This window comes from Lycorma delicatula, chromosome 1 (assembly GCF_047948215.1).
Source record: "Lycorma delicatula isolate Av1 chromosome 1, ASM4794821v1, whole genome shotgun sequence".
Classification (NCBI taxonomy): domain Eukaryota; kingdom Metazoa; phylum Arthropoda; class Insecta; order Hemiptera; family Fulgoridae; genus Lycorma; species Lycorma delicatula.
This window is the reverse complement of record NC_134455.1, coordinates 118,559,768-118,581,958: the sequence shown is the minus strand read 5'-3', so window position 1 is coordinate 118,581,958 and position 22,191 is coordinate 118,559,768. Positions and strand designations below refer to the sequence as shown.

At 28.8% G+C, this 22,191-nt stretch overlaps 1 protein-coding gene across 3 annotated transcripts in view; it reads right to left on the bottom strand.

Moving 5' to 3' along the window:
* The window catches only part of Gmppa (GDP-mannose pyrophosphorylase A), a 36,762-nt gene extending 14,800 nt beyond the window's left edge, over positions 1–21,962 (bottom strand). For all 3 annotated transcript variants that reach the window (XR_012755708.1, XR_012755709.1, XM_075360041.1), the window contains exons 1-5: positions 21,828–21,962; positions 17,404–17,602; positions 11,357–11,740; positions 9,906–10,200; positions 1,225–1,489 (exon numbers count right to left, since the gene is read on the bottom strand). Coding sequence is in view for 1 of the 3 variants with exons in the window: in XM_075360041.1 (XP_075216156.1) it covers positions 1,225–1,489; positions 9,906–10,200; positions 11,357–11,740; positions 17,404–17,602; positions 21,828–21,867 (1,183 nt within the window). In the remaining 2 variants the exon portion in view is untranslated. The remainder of the gene's footprint in view (positions 1–1,224; positions 1,490–9,905; positions 10,201–11,356; positions 11,741–17,403; positions 17,603–21,827) is intronic.
* Positions 21,963–22,191: the final 229 nt, after the last annotated feature.

The following is a 22,191-nucleotide window of genomic DNA, read 5'->3' as shown; positions in this document are numbered from 1 at the left end:
CACGGTTTTTATAACAACTTCAGTTATATTTTTGAAACGCTTAGTACAAAATTAAATTTTATTAAATTTTTATTTCTTAACATCTAAAAAACAATTTATTCTTAAAAAAAAAAGAAAGAAAAAATCAGAAATGAACTCTTTGTAAATTGCACCAATACAAGAATTTTTTATGATTAAATTTTGCTGGGATATAAAACAGTTGGTCAAAACAGATTGCAGTTCTCTCAACCAGAATGATTTTGTCATACATTAAAAGAAATATGTACAACATAAAGCGTTGCAACTACTCTAAATTAATAACTAGGTAGAACTCATAAGGCAATTAGACATGAAAAAAAAACCGGGTAAAAATTTTGTTCTACAACTATAATGATGCTAGTGAAAGAATAATCTTTACCTCTTCCATCAATCTACTTCTGTTAGTTTAATGACATACAGTATATGAGGACAGAACATTTACTTACAACCCACATATTTTTTTTATAACTATTCACACTTCACAATAGTAAGAACAGTCATTATGTACCGTTAGTTGTTTATTTGCTCCCTAATAAAAATAAATAATTATATGAAAGAAAGATGCACAGAGTGCGTCAAAATTGTGAAGAAAAATTTAATAACATTTAGCTTAAACATATTCTTTGCAGGTATCACTTAACAAATTGTAGTAAAGAAAAATTCAACAATTTAGTCTTATATGAAAATTTAAAGTTAGGAAATCCCTTAAAGGAAAATGGCAATACTAAATCTTTAGTTTGATGTACCTAACCTCTGATAAAGTTGGGGTTTCCTCTTTCCTCTTAAGGGCAACCTAAACGTCCAATAGACAGAAAACAAATACATATGAATCATTTATTCTCATTTCAATGCAATAACACATCCTTCCATATTTGATTTCATAGTACGCTTAAATTCTTACCAAACTGACATCAGGTAACCACAAGATGTACAAGGATAAAACAAAAATAAAGATTCACAGAAAACTAAATTTAAACACATATGGGAATGAAACAATCAACTTTTATAAATCTCTAGGAAATTCACAAAAATTGCTGGTACTTAGTGCTAATAGAGCTTAATAACAGAACTAATTAACTACTGATCACTGGTAAGTCAGACAAATAATTAGGATAACACATAAGTTTTTTGGAATTTTGCTAATGTCAAGTAATAATAATAAAATTATAAAGAATATATAAATACATAAATACTAATTTTACTAACCCAATATAGTAATAGATGGGTTAAGTCTTCCAGTTGAATTAAAGAGGGGAAGATTTTCCATTTTTGCAAATGGTTTATTTGGATTTGGATCACATGGTGTACCTTCAACTCTTGTCCACCTCCCAATATGAACCTGTCGCCCTATGATACTATGTAATACAAGAGTATGATCACCTACAACAGCCCCTTGTAGAACAATGGATTCCCTAATTCGAACTCCAGGTCCAATGACTGCATTTGCAGAAACACTCACATTAGGTCCAAGCTAAAACAAAAAATTTTAAAACACATGATAATAAACATGCAAAAATCTATACATGTAGGTTTAAGCTGAAGCAGATGCTTCTACTTACTACTCACATCTACTGAAAAAAAAACAGTACTCAGTTTTTTTATTATATTTTTATTATAGAAGGAGAGTAGTATGGTTGAAAAATCTATATGTATGTTCATAATATTGCAATACAGGATAGCAAAATAAATTTTATCAAATGTGTAGCAAATGATTCAATGTAGGGAATAATGTTATTCTTCCCAAACTAAAAAACCACAACTGTTTGAAATTTAAGGGGTTAGATATCAAATAAAAGTGCTTGTGCAGATGATATCATAAATATATATAAAATATCATATATAGAAAAAAATCCACATACAACTTAAAAAAAGTAATAATTAGTAGACATAACCATAGAGATATTTCTAAAAAGGTATTAAAATATTAACTCAGTTATCATAAATCCTTCAAAAATTTAGTTTAAAACTGACACAAACACAAGAGAGTTGTCTTTTGAAGAAAAACATAATAAAACCTACTTCAAAATAATCCTCACTAGAAATCGAGAAAAAACACATAGCTTTTCAATTAGTTCTTAAATATTATTTTTGATTATAAATCTGTCCCAAGCTAAATATAACAACTGACAAATTACTAACCCTTGATTTTGCACAAACATCAAAAAGCTGAAATTTAAGAAGAATTTAAAAAGTATTACTTCTCTCTTTTTGTTAAGGCTTTTTTAAGCTAGTTTTATTTTGTACTATTTTTTTTTAAGTTGACAAAAAAATTTTTTTTAATTTAAAATATAAATAGAGCCACAAAAAAAAACAATTTCCAATATGCAAAATCTATTCGTAAGAAATGCAATATGAGAAACCAAAGTGAAGATAAAAAAAAACTTAAAGACTACTGAAAATGCTTCCTGGTATACAGAATATGTACTACTTTTTTTAACCATACTTGAAAAGACTTCCTGAAATGCAGAAATATGTATTTTTTACTTCCTTTACTTCGTATAAGGAAGTAACTTCCTTATATAAAGTAAAAGAAGTATTGTGATCATGAAAAATTTCAGTTTTCAGATTTCAACAGAAATATCCGTTTTGACCATCCCTGAATCCATTTTGACTAGATCGGCGTGACATCTGTATATACATATATATCTCACATAACTCAAAAACAATTAGCCGTAGGATGTTGAAATTTTGGATTTAGGACTGTTGTAACATCTAGTTGTGCACCTCCCCTTTTGATTGCAATCAACTGGTCCAAAGGTGTCCAAAAAAGCACAAAATCCCCAAAAATTTTAATTTTGGACTTTTTCTTAACTGCAGTAATAAGTCCTCATTAAGAGCTTTTCAATGATATATCATAAGTGATACTTATTTTTACTGGTTCCAGAGTTATAGTCAAATAGAATATTAATTAATAAAATATTTGGATCTTAAAAGAGGTACATTGGTTCAAATCAGACTTCATCTCCTTTTTTTTAACTTTCTTTTTTTTAATTTAAATATATTGATTTATTAATAATTAAAATAAATAATAATTCAATAACTATATATATATATATATATTTAGAAATTATTAATAAAATAAAATTTTATGTAATTTTTAGTTAAAAAAAAAAAATGTGTATATGTAATTCAATAAGGAAGTCATGTGGTGTCCACATCAGATTTTTTAACCATACTTCCAGCTAACTTTTTTCAATTTTTGACAAGATAACACTTTAAATACCAGAGTAGTACAAAATAACACCATGTTATAGATCTTTACAGTATTACAATAATTAAACTTTTATATAAAATTAATTATTAATTAAATTTTTATGTAATCATCAATGCAAATCAATATTATGACATAAACATTTAATTAACTTAATTTTGTATGTGCAGACAAGCTTTTGCTTAAAGGATTCTCCATTTGTTACAAGGGAAAATTTATAATAGGATCACCAGAGTAATTCCCACTATAAAATAAAAAAGGATCTTCAAAATTGATCAATTTGAAGAGCAAGTTATGAACAAGAAAAAAGTACCATATGAGTCTGAGAATTTCCTTCTGTTATTGCTCAGTTAAAAATGTCCATTTTAACAAATTTTAAAAACTTTGAATTTTCCTGTATTATTACAAACAGAACAGTAAAAAAAAAATATATATATATATAACCATCAGAAGCATGTATTTTTGGCTCTTTTTGAGAATCTTGTGAATAACAGTGGATACTAGTTGAATTTAAAAACCAAATTTTAAAATACTTTCAAGATATTATTTAAGATCTGTGAAATTCCTAAAGGGATTCCAGCTAAGATAATTTCACAATCATAAATATTTTGTTTTTCTTCTTCATTTTTTTTAATAATAAGTATTCCGTTTTTACATTTTATAAAGATGCATTTAATAACAAACATTTATTAAATGCATCTTGTGTTGAGCTTGCAACACAAGGATTTTCTATAAATGGATTTCTTAACTTCAACATTCTAATTGTTATCATATTTCATTATATTAAGGTAACTACACTGCCTGACCATTAAAAATTACATTTATTTAAATTCCATTCAAATTACGCCAATTTTTTTTTACTTTATTATATGCTACATTTTTATAAAATTAAGGCTCATTTAAAATTGCATAACTCTTAATATTATCAACAAGAAACAAAAATCAACCTTTTCTACCACAGATTGTCTGGGTAGATCATGGTATACTATGATCTCAAAGATAAGTTATCCTTTTTCATCAATCATCACTTTCCTTATCCTTAATCCTTTTTTTTCAGTTCTGCAAGTGCTTGTCTGACCTTGCTAGGTTTTCCATGATAGCTAACTACCATTCTTGAGTTATTATTAAAGGAAATACTCAAAGAAATTGTCATAAAATTAACAACACTTCTTTTAAACATAATTTACTTTCCATCTAATTAGCAGAAAGAATATATTACATTTGATTTTTATATTTTTAAAGACATCTTGCAAGTAAAATATATAAATGCAAGACTCCTTTTTACTAGCGACCATCACAACTGCACCCAAATTCAAAGAAAAAACACTACTGGCTGAAAATGGTATAGTGAAACAAGATATTATTTGGTTATGACTCATGATGAAAATAAAAAAATAAATAAATTAGAGTATGAAAATTATCTCAAACTGTAAAAATATTGTTAAATTTTTTTTTGCTTTAATTCTTTTTCTCAGATTTTTTGCTGAAATAGAATTACCACATGGTTAAGAAAAACATGAAAGTTTTCGTACAGATAGGAGGAACTACCATTTGAAATAAAAAAAAAATTCATTATGCAAGATGTTTAAAAATATTTTGTTAGCTTGTTAGCTTTTATTTTATTTTCTTAAAATTTTCTTATAAAAATGCATCCTTAGCTAGTAATTAAACAAAAATTAGTTTTGACTGAAGGAGTATAGAACCCCTGTTCTCTATAAGAAGTCAAGTATCAGTAACATATTGCAAGCACATTTGGCTCCATAATCACAGTGGTTATACAAGGCAATATACAGCACCGAACAAATTAATCTAACCAAAGGGAATTTTAGTTCTGCTGTAGGGAATTTTCATTCTGTGGCAGACTTCTTGATGTTTGGTGTTTCAGATTATGTTGTTAGTTCATATACAAACAGAATTGGTGGTTTTACAATTCATTGTCAATTAGTTTTTGGTGACCTTATGAGTTTCTGTTATAAGTTTTTTATTTGTTTCTAGTTAATATAATGGATATAACCCCACAAAAGCAGTAAAAAATTGTAGATCTGTCACAACACATACTAATGACTCAAAGACAGATTGCCAGTGAGTCTAGTGTAGGGTTAGGTACTGTAAATGAAATCGTGAAAAGGTTTAGGAAAACAGCTTCCGTCTCTTCAAAAAGAAAAGGAAAATGTGGATGGAAAAAGAAAACCACGCCTACACAGGATAAATTACTAATAAGAAAAGGCAAAATTAACTCACGATTGTCGTCAGCTGTTGACCTTAATTGGGACTTGAGAGCTAGTGAGACTAATGTTTCTGATATGACAGTTCGTAGAAGACTGTTAGCAGTGGGAAGGATTGCTTGGAAACCTAAAAAGAAGCAGTTACTGACACAGGTTATGAAGACAAAACGACTTCAATGGGCCAAGGAACATAAAGAATGGACTATTGAGATGTGGAAAAAAATTATTTTTTTCAGACGAGACTCATTTCTTTGTCCAACAGGAGAGAGTAGTCTACATTTGTAAGTCAGCAGATGAGAAGACTACTATGCCGGCACACCTGTAACAAGCTCCCAAACATCCAGCCAAAAAGATGTTTAGGGGATGTTTTACACATGAAGGACCAGAAGCACTTATGTCTGTGGAATGGATGACAAAACCAGACCAATACATTAAAATATGCCAAAGCAAAATAGTCCCACTTATGCAGAAGAAACCAGAACTCATTTTCCGACACAAACTTGCATTATGTCACACGTTAAAGAAAACAAACGAATTCTTCAAAAATCAAATAATTCGAGTGCTCTCGTAAACATGGAATTCCCCCGACCTGAATTCCATTGAAAATTTATAGTCGATACTAAAAAGAAGACTTGGGAAAATGAATAGCAGCACAAAAACTGACCTTATTAGTTCAGTGATACAGGTTTGGTTTCGATATGAAGAAATAAAAAATTTGGCTACTAAACATTTTTTCTTTTAAAAATAAAATTTTTTGTTAAAAATTCTGTGTTTAGAATAATTTGTTCGCCACTGTACTCCCAAAAATGGCATAGCTATACCCAAGAATAACAACATCCCATGCCAGACAAAGAAAGGGAAAGGAGAGGTAAGAAGTGGTTTTCCATTCTCTTCTTCTATGAGCTGATTATATTAATCCATATCAGCATGTCAAGCTCACTGAAATGCAGGTAATATTCAACCCTATGGCAGCTCCAATCTTTCACTATACGATCTGGCTATATAATGAACATCATTTCTCTTAGAGAAACCAATTCTGATTAGTTCCACTTGTACTTCAGATACTTACTATGGATCGCAATCATAAGAAAGACTACGACTGATAAATAGCGTAAAACAACAAATAAATCTTTCCCTTTGGGAAACAATGTATTAAACAACTTTCTCCACTCAGTAGGGCAACACATTATGTGAGGTAAAAAAATATGAATCCAGAATTCAGTCGTGGTCAAAATATATGACATCTGTTTCCTGTACAAGTACTTTACTCTTACTTATTCTTGCCCTTTATTATACGTTTGTCTTATAGTAATACAATAATAAGGTTATTGATCATCTTGTTACAAGTGCCTTACATTTTTTTTTTTTAAATAATGTCGAAACCTAAACCAACAACGATTGTTAACGTCTGCTTACCTACAAGTACCCATGATGATTATGATGATGATGATGAGGTAGAGTGAGTATACGAAGAAATTGATGAAGCAATTAAACACATAAAAGGGGATGAAAATTTAATAATAGTTAGAGATTGGAAAACAAGCATTGGAAAAGGCAAGGAAGTAAATATTGTGGGTGAATATGTGTTGGGCAAAAGGAAAAAGGAATGAAAGAGGAGACCGACTTATTGAGTTTTGCATGAAGTATAATTTAGTAATTGCCAACAACCAACTTAAAAGTCATAATAGAAGAATATACACATGTAAATGCCTGGTCAAACTGCAAGGTATCAGATAGATTATATCAAGGTTAAACAAAGATTTAGAAATCAACTTGACTGCAAAGCATATCATGAAGCAGATATTGATAGCAACCCTAACTTAGTGATAATGAAGTGTAGATTGGGGTTTAAAAACCTGAAGAAAAGGTGTCAGATGAATTGGTGGGATTTAGTGAAGCTTGAAGAAGAGGAAGTAAAGTAAAGATTTTTGAGGAGAACATCGCAAGAAGGCTGAGTAGAAAAGATAAGGTAGAAAATATAGAAGGATGTTAAAAAGGAAATTCTTAAATCAGCAGAAGCGAACTTAGGCGGAACAAAGAGAACTGGTAGAAAACCTTGGATATTAGAGGATATATTGCAGCTGATAGATGAACATAGAAAGTATAAGAATGCTAGTGATGAAGAAAGTAAAAGGAACTATCAACAATTACGAAATACTATAAAAAAGATATTAGAATTAGCAAAAGAAGAGTGGATTACAGAAAAGTGTTCAGAGGTGGAAAGAGAAAAGATCATTGGCAAAATAGATGGAGAATACAGGAATGTAAATGAGAATTTATTGGTACATAAGTTAAAATCTAATGTGTTAAATAAAGATAGTACACAAATTTATAATATGAAAGAAAAGGCTGATAGGTTGGTGGAATATATTAAAGAGTTATACAGAGGAAATGAATTAGAAACTGGTGTTATAGAGGAAGAAAAGAAAGTCAAAGAAGATGAAATGGGAGATAAATACAGAGATCTGAATTTAAAGGATTTGAATGGCAGAAAGGCTTCTAGGATAAACAGGATACCTGCAGAATTACTGCGCAGTGCAGGTGAGGAAACAATAGATAGATTACACAAACTGGTGTGTAATATTTATAAGAAAGGAGAACTTACGTCAGACTACAAAAAGAATGTTATTATGATGATACCAAAGAAAGCAGGAACAGGTAAATGTGAAGAATACAGAACAATTAGCTTAACTACTCATGCATAAAAAATCTTAAGTAGAATCCTGTACAGAAGAATTGAGAGGAGAGTGGAAAAAGTGTTAGAAGACCAATTTGGTTTCAGGGAAAGTATAGGAACAAGGGAAGCAATTTTAGCTCTCAGATTAATAGTAGAAGGAAGATTAAAGAAAAACAAACCAACATACATGGCATTTATAGACTTAGAAAAGGCATTTGATAAAGTAGACTGGAATAAAATGTTCAGCATGTTAAAAAATTTAGGGTTGAAGTATAGAGATAGAAAAACAATTGCTAACATTTACAGGAACCAAACTGCAACAGTAATAATCGAACAGCATAAGAAAGAAGCAGTAATAAAAAACAAAATCTGACAAGGATTTTCCCTATCCCTGTTTATTTTTAACCTTTACTGAGAACTAGTAGTTAATGACGTTAAAGAATAATTTAGATCCGGAGTAACAGTGCAAGGTGAAAAAATAAAGATGCTATGATTTGCTGATGATAAAGTAATTCTAGCCGAGTAAAAAAGATTTATAAGAAACAATGAATGACATGGATGAAGTCCTATGCAAGAACTACCGCATGAAAAAAAACAATAACATAATGAAAGTAATGAAATATAGTAGAAATAAAATACATGGACCACTGAATATAATAATAGGACAAGAAAAGACTATGGAAGTAGAAGAATTCTGTTATTTGGGAAGTAGAATTACTAAAGATGGACGAAGTACGAGTGATGTAAAATGCCAAATAGCACAGGCAAAATGACCTTTCAGTCAGAAATATAATTTGCTTATATTAATTTTTGATGAATATCAAAAATTAATATAAACATCAGGAAATTATTTTTGAAAGTATAAGTTTGGAGCATAGTTTTATATGGAAGTGAAACTTGTACGATCGGAGTACCTGAGAAGAAAAGATTAGAAGCTTTTGAAATGTGGTGCTACAGGACAATGTTAAAAATCAGATAAGTGGATGAAGTGATAAATGAAGAGGTGCTTTGGCAAATCGATGAAGAAAGAAGCATTTGGAAAAATATAGTTAAAAGAAGAGATAGACTTATAGGCCACAACTTAAGGCACCCTGGAATAGTCGCTTTGATATTGGAAGGACAGGTAGATGGGAAAAATTCTGCAGGCAGGCAACATTTGGAATGTGTAAAACAAATTGTTAGGGATCTAGGATGAAGGGGGTATACTGAAATGAAATGACTGGCAGTAGATAGGGAATCTTGAAGAGGTGCATCAAACCAGTCAAATGACTGAAGACAAAAAGTGATCATACATCAAAAACTCAACAAAAAAAATTCATGTCATACTGCACAATCTAACTTCCTTCTTTTCTATAAAAGAGGTAAATTAGATTATCTCTAAATGTAAATTTAGACATTTTCTGGCAATAATAGAATAAAGATTGGTACACACTAAATACTTAAAACATTAACATTCATATATTTTCAAAATACAAGAACTGTAATTTGACTTTCATTTAAAAAAATGTCCGAAGAAGAGATCAAAATTATGTACTTATTACACACTAGATAAATTAAACATTCATATTCAGTTTAGACAGCAGCAACTACAGTTATTATCAATAGCTTTCATTAAGGTGGAATTTTATTTTATGTAAAACCACATAATGTTAAATAATCTTTAGCCACGCTTTAATTGTTATAATTTTTGTTATTTTATTGAGTTATTTAGAAGAAAAGATGCAATTTTATCAATTTAAATCTAAAAATACATAATTTATAGTATAATACACACCACAGCAGTAGGATGAACAGTAGCAGTTGGATGAATAGATACATTAGGAATGATAAAAGCTTTGGTATGATTTTCTAGGCGTTCTGGTTTTTTAGTACGATATAACTGAAGATAATGTCTATTAGCATAAATAGCAGAACCGGCTGATTTCAGCTGTGACCACCAATTCGTTGTCGTCATAACAAAAGCACGACCAGTATCAGCAAGTGGACTCAACACTTCTTGTTCAAGTTGTATCAATGCAGATTCTTTACTATTTCCATTTAAACCATCATCACCACCACCACAATTATTACTGAACATTACATAAAAGAAGAATTACAAAAAAAAAGATTTACAAATTTAAGTAAACATAAATAATAATTCTTAATTTCAAATTCAAACTTTCTTCTTTTCTAAAGATGATCTCATTCCCGCCATATGATGGAAAAAGACAAAAGGAGAACCATTTTGTTTTCTATCTAATTATATAATTCACAGCCTACCACAATCATCAGAATATTTACAGATTTTGTAAATAAAATTATAAAATAAGCTCTACATTTTTCCTAAAGAGAATCCAAGCACTGAACATAATAATATGATGCTAAACCTTAGAAACTGGTTCAACAGTTTTTGACATATCCCCTATTCAATATTTCATGTTTTTTTTTAAACATTCTCATATATTTACAGACATCCTGCATGAAAACAAATTTTTGTACTGACTGACATTAGTTCATTAATTTGTGATCTTAAGCAGATTAATTAGTTCATTAATTTTCAGTAAAGAAGCAGTACACTACAATTGCAGAATGCTGTTAAAGGTGGTGAAAATTGTACAACACAGTTAAAACACAAAACACTTTCTATTCAATATAAGTTAAAAAACTATTAATTGTGTGTTAATTTTCAGATACTATCATAAAACTCATTTTATCCTCAACCAAGGAATTTTATCTCTAGCTGCAGAATATTAATTCCTTTTGATGTATGTCAAATTGGCAAAAAGGGTTAGCACTTGCCTTGCTAAGCAGGATAGGTAGTTTGAATCCCAGCTAAGTTATAATTTAATCCTATTAGCTCATGACATATCACCTGACTAATTCTTGAATGTTGGTTTCTAATCAACACATATCTCACCTAGAAATCCAAATTTGTAATAAAATTCATAAACAAACAATGAATACAGATATATAAAGGCACTCTATCAACAAAATTACACTAGATATCTGGAGAGTTGTGGTATGAATTCATATACCACATATGTATATGAATAAATGTGTCAATCACTTCCTTTTGATTGTCAAGCAAATTTTAAGATTCATTGAATACTTATAATTCATTGCGATTTCTTTATATTTTATATTGTAAACTATATACAAATACATGGTAACATTATATTTCTTGCATAATTTCTTAGCAATATTTTTAAATGGGATGAAATCATTCATTATGATTTTAAAACTTACGTGTAATATTCTTGATTCTTCTGATTAAATACAGCTGCCATAGTCTGAAATATTTCTAGCGAACAAACAAAAACACCACAACTGACTAGAGTTGAAACAAAAGTAGAGGGTTTTTCAACATAATGTGTAATCTGATTAGTTAATTTATCACGAACAATACAACCATAATTACATGCTTGCTGTCTAGTTGCTTCAGTAGCTAAAACTGTTATAAGAGCTTGTTCACCACAAGATCGATGGAATGTAAGCATCTCTTCTAAGGGAAAATCAGCACACACATCACCATTTAATACAAAAAATGCCTCAGGATTACCACTACGAATCTGATCACGAAAATGATACATTCCACCAGCGGTTCCCAGAGCAGTGAATTCTTGTAAATATCTGAAAAGAAATGAAAATAAATCATATTTTAAAAATTAATAAATTTATTAGACTGATTTCAATTATCTATTTAACAAATGAATATCATAGAATAAATCAACAATCAATCATCAAATAGAACATTCTCTTTTCTTTGCTTTCATAATCCTTCTTTTTTTAGAAAAAGTTTGAAAAATATTACTTCTCAAATTGATAATTTTAATATATAAGAAATATCCATAAAGAGATATATACAAGTATCAAAATATAAATTTTGAGAGAAGTAACCCAATGAAAAAAGACACACGTTATGTGACAAAATATACAGATGCCACCATGCAAAAGACGAGTAGACATTTACAAGAAGATTCTTTCATCATTATATTAACTACAAATTTAATTTTCTTCAGAACAGAGACATAAATAAGTGAATGTTTCTTTCTTTTCTAAGTTGAATCTAAAAAAAAATTGCCTTTATCGTTCAGTTTTTTTTAATATTTTAATTATGATCCTAACTATAAATGCAAATTTTAAAAAATCTAAATATTATACTGTTCAATGTAACTAGTATAACTCACTACCCATACATGATATAATAATCAGTATTTACTAGATTTTAAAGGTAGGAGTTAAAATGTTAATATTATATAAAAATTTATACTTTTAAATTTTATAAATTGGAGTTTACTGAACTAAAAAAATACATTCTTCTTTATTTATGACTCTTTGAAACACCCATCATGGTCGGATTCAGTAACATCTAACTAATTACACAGTTTTAGTAAAAAAGACTGATAAAAATTTAATAACCCAAATTTGCAGAGAAAAGTTGAAATGAGACTGTAGAAGAAAGATGAATCTTTAATGGTATCTGACAGTCTAGATTTTTACAGTTTATCAAAAAGATCTGTTATTGTAAATCACTATTTTCTGGTTATTATTTAAAAAAGCATAATCTTCATTATGCAACAAAACAAAATGCTGACTGACAACAGATCACATCATTTGTTTTATATTATGAAATAGAACTAGTTAAGTGTTTCACAGAAAACATATCAATTTATTTTTGTTCATCTTTCCACCAAAGGAATGAGAAAAAAGCCTTTCTAATTTCATAAAATGCTTGTATTACTTTACATTTTTGCTTAAAGCTTGCTTAATTTTCTTTTATTCTGAAGAAGTTCCTATGATGCCATTTACTATTGACTGACTTTTTTTTAGTCATTATATGGCAGATCCATTCATCATCTCTTGCTCATATTTTTAAAAAAATGTGAAGATCAAATGGAATTTTTTTTTCTTGTCTCTGTCAGACAAAATCCAACAACCCATGTAGCTCAATTCTTTTAGTGTCAAAGATGTTCACAAACAATTCATGGGAAGATCTTGAAATCTGAGGAAATAAGAATCCAACAACAGTAAATTTTTTATCCCTACAAATTTTACAATTGTTTGTCTCAGTTCTTCTATCATAACAAAGAATTGTCAACAACTTTCACTGTGAATATTCCACCCTAACTTTTGCCTAAGATGGGTGAAATAAATGGCTACTCATTCACAAAAGGTCACCTACACGAACACTTTACTTTCTGAATGGCTAGTATAGATTTACAATCTAATTATGCAAATAAAAAATTCTAATAGACTAGAAAATCATGATATTTATTGTTGTATAACAATGTAGTTTTTTCTTTTTCAACACATTAGGTACGTAAGTTCAAGATGTCTTTGTTTTTAGTTCAGATAATTTCATTACTTTTTGGAATTATATGAAAAATTACAAATATTCTAAAAATTGTTAAATTTTTTCTACAGATCTTATAGTTATTTAACTCAGAATAAATTTTTGAAAAAAGGTCAACAGAAAATATTCCACAAGAATAAGTGAGCTGTATTTTCAATAAAAACAATAATACAAAAAATCTGGCCGAATATTTGTCTGCCTACAACTGATTATATTACTGATTCAATAATTCATTAATTCCATTATATTGCAACCAATTCAAAAAAAAAATTTAAGTACAGTATAATTATGTCTGAAATCATACATTTACCATTATAAATTACATTCACTAAAAATAGGAGAACAGAAAGGCCAAAAAGGAGGTGAGGAGATATTCTGACTACTCATAAGAAAAACAAAGCATTTCTACTACATCCATATTTACACAAATTTTTTCATTATTTTAAATTTCTTAAAAATGTTTAATATTCTATTTTATTTATTTTTAGAACTTTCCTTTTCTGCATTATATAAAATTTTTAGATGAGGGTTAATCTATATCAGCCACCAAAAGACGTGGTCGTAAAATTCTTTTTTTACTTTCTATCAGTCTTACCACATTGAGAGTTGAAAATAGGGTTTATTATATTTTTAGGCATTTTATTTTTTTCCACGTTTTTTTTTTAAGTTCTTGTTAATACACAAATATCAATAAATAATGATGAGTCTTAATATTAAACTTGCTATAAATAAATTAAAATAAATATTTTGCATAGATATACATAATTATTGTTTAAACAGTTTTTCCGAGACCTGACTTCATGTCTAAATCTGCAGAAACTGAAGCAAACATCAAATTTGAACATGAAGCTATCCACCTTGACACTTCCCCTAACTTGATTCAGGCCTTGGTGGGGGATTTTCAGTAGAGTGAATGGTTGCATTATGTAACATTTCTAATGCAGCATGTAGTTTTTTTCAAAATGGAGTGTTCTTTGGAGTTATTTATAGGTAAACTTTTATCATAAACTTGATTGTTAATCTTACTAAAGTTTCTGCCAATATTTAAAATGTGCTAAACTGTTCGACAAACTTATGTAAAATAGCCACTCAAAAAAATATGAACGCCCTAAAAATGAAATAATCAGTTTTTAATTTTCTAAATATTGTAAGATTTAGAAAAAATAAATAAATGTTATAAAATATTGTTAACATTGTTAATATTATATAATATTGTGTATATTGATTTTTAAATGAAACCAATAGATGGATATTTAGTACTGAGGTACTTTGTATTTCTAACGGATTTAATAATATATGAACAATTATTGAATGGAGAACCACCTAATTTATAATGACTCAGAACGTGTAATCAAACAACAAATAATGCAAATTGTGTCAGAGATGGTTGATATGGAATTACACAAAGGTGATGATTTTGTTATTATGTTATTTATTTATTTTGAGATTACCAACATCTAAGTTGTCTGTACAATAATATCTAACTATTCCCAACATAATTTTCTTAACTGGATTCCAATAGCTTAAAGTAAACTGACTACAAAGCGGTTGAAATTTAGGTTACAATAATTATTTTTAACTAAATTGGAATCAAGGTCCAGAATTGTGTAGCATCACAGAATGACAGTTGCTTGACAAAGCAATTATAATGTCACCTGTAATAATCAACCAATGTTTTGATAATGCCATTTGGTCATAAAAGAGAAATTTTGATGTTTTAGCCATTACTAAATGAAGAAAATTAATATACTCTCCAATATGCAGGCTGATAACTGTTTTTTTGATAATAAATCCTCTCTTTGTTAGGTTCTTTACAAGTTTCATTAAGGTGGACACTCTCTGAAAATACCAACTACAGAAAAATATCAATGGCATTTCTTGTTTAAACAGCATATAATGGAATTAAATAACAAGATATTGAAATCAACATTTTAAAGTTTCTTATATATGATTTCCCATGTTGGAGATGTGGATATCCATTACAAGTTAAAAAAATTTAATCGATGTGTGGAACAGTTTCTAGAACCTCTAAAACAAAAACTAATACATGATAATGAGACTTTATTACAGACATTCTAGTCAGGTTTAAAGGCAGTCAAGTATATATTTTAATAATCGAGAATATACTGATTATAAATTATAGATTCACATTTTCAGAAAGATGCTTCAATGGTTAAAGTGTATAAGAAGTAGAATCTGCAACTAGAAGTAGTTTAGGCACTAGAAGTATCTAGTGCCTAAACTTAGTATCATATAATTTTGATGTGAATGAACATACACTATGTCTAGATAGTTGTAGCCTTCCAATCTGGAAAACTTAGTATGGTTGTTACATCTTAAAGCTTAGAACATCTTGGTTTTTGCTTCAACCATGCACGTATCATCCTATCAGTTGTATAATAGCATCCCCCTACCAAGTCAGTAGTTCTGCCACCAGACTATTTGTGTCCATCACGGGAACTACTGTACTTTAAATTTATCAATTTTATCATGTCATCCAGTAGAGGTTAAGAATATGAGAAAATATGGTAAACAAACAATTGTTGGTAAATTCGCTAATACACGTTAGTAATGTCAGAACACATTATATATAGTGTTTTTTGAAAAATCTAGTTCCTTAGGTCATGGAAGAAAAAAAAAAGAGCTGAAAGAGTATATCAGAGCAATATTGTCATGCAACCAGGAAAGAAGTCAGTATTCCCCAAGTGAATAAATTATTGACAAACATGAAGAGCCAACATAAAGAAGAAAACTAATTTAAGGGAAAAAGGAATAAACCAAGTAAAGGGATATTCAACCCAAAAAAAGAATTTCTTTTGTTTTGCAGATATTCTGCTGTTTTACATCTAACAATAATTAATATATAAATTTAGATTATCATACAGAAATATGCATAATTTTTATTATGCATATAAATTCATTACAAATCCTAAAAACAGGTTGAGGATTAAAAAATAGTGATTCATGGGGACGAATATTTCTCAAAAACTATTTATTTTTCAAAATATATATTTCTCAGAAACAGAAAATTCTGCACTATGATTTGTAAAGAGGGTTTTTATTTGCTTGTTTTCAAAGTCTCATAATAAAATTACATCTAAAAATTGTTAAAAATTTTCTTCTTTATTGATATTTCACTCTTTAACGCTTTTCATACTAAGCATTTTAAAATACTCTCAAATCATAGATCCAGAAATTTTGTACAATTTGCAAAAAGAATCATTAAGATATCTTATTTAGAAGTTAAGTTAAAACTATCCCAGAGTTTCTAAACCCTTTAACAAAATTTTTTAAAAACAATAGAAACATATTTACCAATATATTTTCACTTAGCCAGAAAAGCTATCTTAGAATAACCCAGCTCTACATTTTTCTCCTTCTTCTGTTTTCTCTTTCTCTTTTCTTAAATTTTCTAATGTTAGTTTTTCCTTCTTTCTTGAAATGCTGCACTCTTGGAAGTTGTTATTCAACATTTTCTTCTTTCATCTCGTTTCTCTCCTATTTGGCAGCTATTGTGACCATCTGACACACTGATCATTTTCATGGACGATATGTGGGATATATTACCAAAATTAAACTACCAATACTATCCTGAGAAGCTCCAGGTAATGGGTCACATTCTGCAAGTTTTGTCTGACATTCTAACTTTTTTCAAGGCATTTTTTTTAGGAGTTCAACTTTTTATTTAATTCCCTTTGATGTCAGCTTTTGTTTAGTTCTCTGTTTAGTAGGTGGTGTTTTTAACAGCTATTACATAATAAAGTTTTTATGAAGAAAATACAATGATAAACAAAGAAATGAGATTGAATATGATTTAGGTTTGATAAAAACAAAATTAAATTTTTAGCTTATGAGTAAGATAATGACAATAGTTAATAATCATTTCAAATTATTTATTAATTAATATTTCAAACAAATATTAAAAAATGTATAAAATAACCTTATATTTATTTTATATTCTTGAATCATTTCAGTTACAAAATCCTCTAGATCTCTAGTTGGATAATAACCAAGAATAAGAATTTCTTTTAAGCCAGCAACATTGACCAATGCTTCAATATGATGTTGTATCATAGGTAATCCAGCAACCCGAAACAGAGGTTTTGGAATATCTAAGGATAAAGGCCGAAACCTAGTACCTAGAAAATAACAAAGTTAATTTCATAAAAAAAAATATTACCAATCAAATTGTTACAAATTAAGTACTTCAAATAAATTATTAAACCAAAATATGATAAACACAAATAAAACTATTGTGCGCGCACGCGCAAATAATTCAATAATATGATAGTGTATTCCCAAGAAAAAACTACTATATATGTAGGTCTAAAAACATTTTTTATCTTAGCCATTTTGTGTTTTTTAAAAGGAAATGTGTAACTCCAGAATGGAATGAGTTATTTTTGCGTAAATTTGACATGTTTTTTAAACTAATATAATTTTAAAAATAAACAAATTTGTAAATTTTATGATTTTAAATTAAAAAATTGCTGCCATTTTTATTTGTCACTCTTGAATAGCTTAATAAATAGTTAAAAAGTAATTATTATTAGCTAAAATTTTAAACATTTTGTTATGAACAGGATGACATGTTATTTTGCAAATAACATTTCAATAGCTGGGTTATAATGGAAAATGTTTAGCCTGTTCTTAAAGTTACAAAATAAATTTGTGCCAGTTTTTAACTATTCCACTTTGATAATAGAAATCAATACCACCAAATAACTGATATTGGTCAAATATCACTAAACCAGTGATGTCATGTCCTCAATTTAATCAAACATATTAACTGAAAATTAATCAAAAATTCTCCAATCAGCTGTTTTGCAGATTTAAAAATTTTAACAACTCCTGATCTTGGATCTTAAAAGGATAACAACACACTGAAAAAGACATTGTTATAATTACACTGGACAACAAAATTTCATTTTTTGTTTGTTACAAGAATGTTAATGGATGAATCTTTAATCTTTTTGACGCTGATTTCAAATATGAAAATGGTTTCTTTCTAACAGGCATAATTTTTTTTTACAATTATAATTGTAATTACAATTTTTTGTTATAAAAAAAAGTATTATGATGGTAGTATAACAATAATATAATGCAATTTCTACATGCCTAAAATCTGCTTCTTTTGGATTTTTCTGTTTTAGTTTAATGTATGTACACCAATCAATTTTGGGATTCCAGCAGTAGTCAGCCAGCATTCTTTGGTTCTACTTTCCTTGGTTGCATGTTTCCATCATAGTAGATATTTTCTAGTGAAAGCATCCTCCATGTTCATCACTCACACCAACAAGATTGGTAGAAAAAAAAAATCCAGATGAGAATCTAAGAAGTAGATCTTTAATGAAATATTAGATCAAAGTGCTTTAGTTTTTAACCTCAGTTATAAGTATGTTAAGCTTTGTAAGTTACCTGTTCTATGATTTAAAAGGAAGTTGTTTACAACCTTTTTAAAAGATTTCCATGTAGCAACCTTACAGTCATTCCAATTATCTTCAAATTGTACATCATTCATTAGTTTTCTTATTTATGGTCCAAAAAATATACCTCCCTTTATCTTAGCATCTCTTATTAGGGAACTTGTTTTTTAGGAAGTGAAATCCAGTCTCATCACAATGGTTTGCAACTGGACCGGATTTAACAAAATGATTCTTTCTATCTCTTCCATCCCACTCACACAAGAAGCAAAAAAATTTAGTATATCTAAGTAGTACACCAAGTAAAAGTGCTACTACTTTCACATCTTCATAAATATGCCATAAATGTTTTTAATACTGAATCATATCTATCACAAGTTTCATATTTTAATATGACTCCATGTGAGCTGCATAAGCTAAAGAGATTGATGGGATATTATTTCCAACATGAAGGAGTGCTTTTAAACTGCTTTGAGGAGTCTATAAAAAAGACACCATTTGTCGATAAGCTGCATAGGCCCCAAAGCTACTAGTAAATATTACAGATAATTACAATAAACTAAATCCTGCTACAGGAAGAAGAAACATTCAAATTCATACTGCTGTCATGGAAAGTACTTATTTTAATATTGTATTGTAAAAAATTCCATCCTTTCAGTTGTGATGCGAGAAATTCTGCTTGATTCTTAGATAAATTTTCATCACAAATGACATCATTTAATTCTGACCAATTAAGTAAAGTTCTGTATTTGTATTTTATAAAGTCTTACAAATTATGGTACTCACAAACAGAAATTACAAAACTTGAACAGTTTACACACATGTTAATGTAGTACATACACTGACTTTATAGGGAAAAATAAAATCATAAATTGGTAGGAAAAGTAGCTGCACAATTAAATGTAACACACATAAAGCATGCATTTGACTGCTATAGTTGAGATTTTTCTTGGACAGGATGATACAGTTTATTTTTCACAGTATTACTTTTTTTTCTTATTTATCAACTCAAATAAATTATAGTTTATTTAACAACTTAACTGCTACAAAAATAAAATAAATAAATAATATATATTACTTACTGGAAAGTAAGAATGGCAATTGTAAAAAAAATGAGTCTGATATCTGGAAATTCTGAATTCATATCCAAAATCAGTGCACAAAAATATGTAAAATTCAGTAAATATTGATCATGTAACAAAATCATTGCTGACAAATTTTATTTTTGAAATGAAATATTTTAGAAGTATTACTACTTTCCTACAGTTTGCAAATAAATTATGAAATGGTTACCATGCATTTGATGCACAGAAAAGTAATATCTGAAAAGTATATCTGCTACAGAAGAGCCCCTCTTTACCTCAAAGTTTATCCAAACTGTAGACAGTCATCCAGTAAAACGTTTCATTAAAATTCACCAGTTGTATCTGACTGATAAATGTGAAATGCTGATAGATGTTTATGGTAGATTGAAATTTGTCTTCAAACATGAGATTAGATGTTGGGCAAAACTGAAGAGGCACATGGAGGATCCTACAGGATTATCATCCAAAAGAACCATTTATCAGAAACATATTCTCAGACACTATGTCATATGGAATATTCTTCTTAATCAATTGCTGTATCCATATCACCCTCAGCATGATCAAGGCCAGAAGTTGGCTCTCTTTCTGGCCAACTTCTTAAGTAGGATTGATTTTTGTCACTGGCTAATGAACCACCATGTCCATAAACCTGTTTTTATTTAACATTTTATTTAGAGATGAGGCATCATTTACTTGCAATGAAATAAACTATTTCTATAACAAACATTTCTGGACAGAAGAAAATCCACATATTACTTTTATTTCAAGGCATCAAAATTGATTTTCTGGGATGTAGGATGTAGAGGGTATACTGAAATGGAACAACTAGCACTAGATAGGGAATCTTGGAGAGCTGCATTAAACCAGTCAAATGACTGAAGACAAAAAAAAAAAAAAGAAAAAATACAATAAATTTTCCAAATACAATTATATAATTATAAATATGCATTTGTACAATATTTAAAAAACAAAACAAAAAATTGACAGTTGTATTAATTGGATTATAATCACAAATAATTAATTTTTCATGACTTACACCAAAATAAATTTATGCAAATGATTATTTTATTAACCGAGATCATAATATCTTTAATTATTCTTGAGATCATCTTCAGAGACAACAGCTCTGCTGATTTGCACTTTAGGTTAAGCTTTTTTTTCCTTTGAGTTTGGAAGAAACATAATTAAAATTTATTTGTATATTTTGTGATTTTTCTCCAATGCCAGTTCGAAATAAAAATTATGTCCAGAACAAAATATTAAACACCAATACGTAGATAACACAATCATCAAACATTAAAGGTTTTTAATAAATAAACTAGTCAGAGCATTCCACATTGCTGTATTATGAAAACAAAATGTAATGTCAAACAAATACATAAAAACACTCAATAACAGCACAGGTTCCACATTTGCTAACTAATTCACAAATGAAAATCACATATTCATCAGACAGCAACCTTGACACTGTATACATACACAAAAAAATCATTTTAACCATTCAAACATTATAAGATATGTGAATATTCATCATCTCTCATCCTACCAAGCAAAATGCCAATTTAACCAAGAGTCAGCCAATAATTAATTACCAGAACACACAAATGTATGTTAACATAAAGTAATACTTTATCTCATTTATTTACATAAGATATACATAATGCTGTTCCCTAGTTTTTACAAACACCCTTCGCTTTTTCGCACAAATGAAACGACTGTGTAACTGATTATTAAGTAGTCTTAAAGTTAATACATTAAAAATATAAAATCTACATCAAGCTTGCTTTGAATTTAACGCTAAAGATTAAGAAAACAAATATTCCCTAATCCAGTAAATTTATGATAGTTAAACTAACCTTTTAATGGTCCTCCGATTAAAATTATGGCTTTCAACATTTTTTCTTCTAAAAAAGAACGACAACGTGAACCACTCAACGTCCTTAAGACACGAAGATAAATCAAAACTGTTTACGTTTGTGGTTATGTTTCCCATTCGGCCTTCTTAATTTATTCTGTGTTGACGTTCCACCAAGAGCTCAACTAAACTAGTCGCCTTTTTGGTCTTCACTCAGCGCGATTTAAAAAAATGTATAAAAATTACGTTCTCAGTATATGTAACTTAGGGGTTCAATTAGAAATACATCTCAGGAATGGTCGAACTGAGACTGTGCAAGACTACACTTCATTTACACTCATACTTATCATCCTCTGAAGTATTAA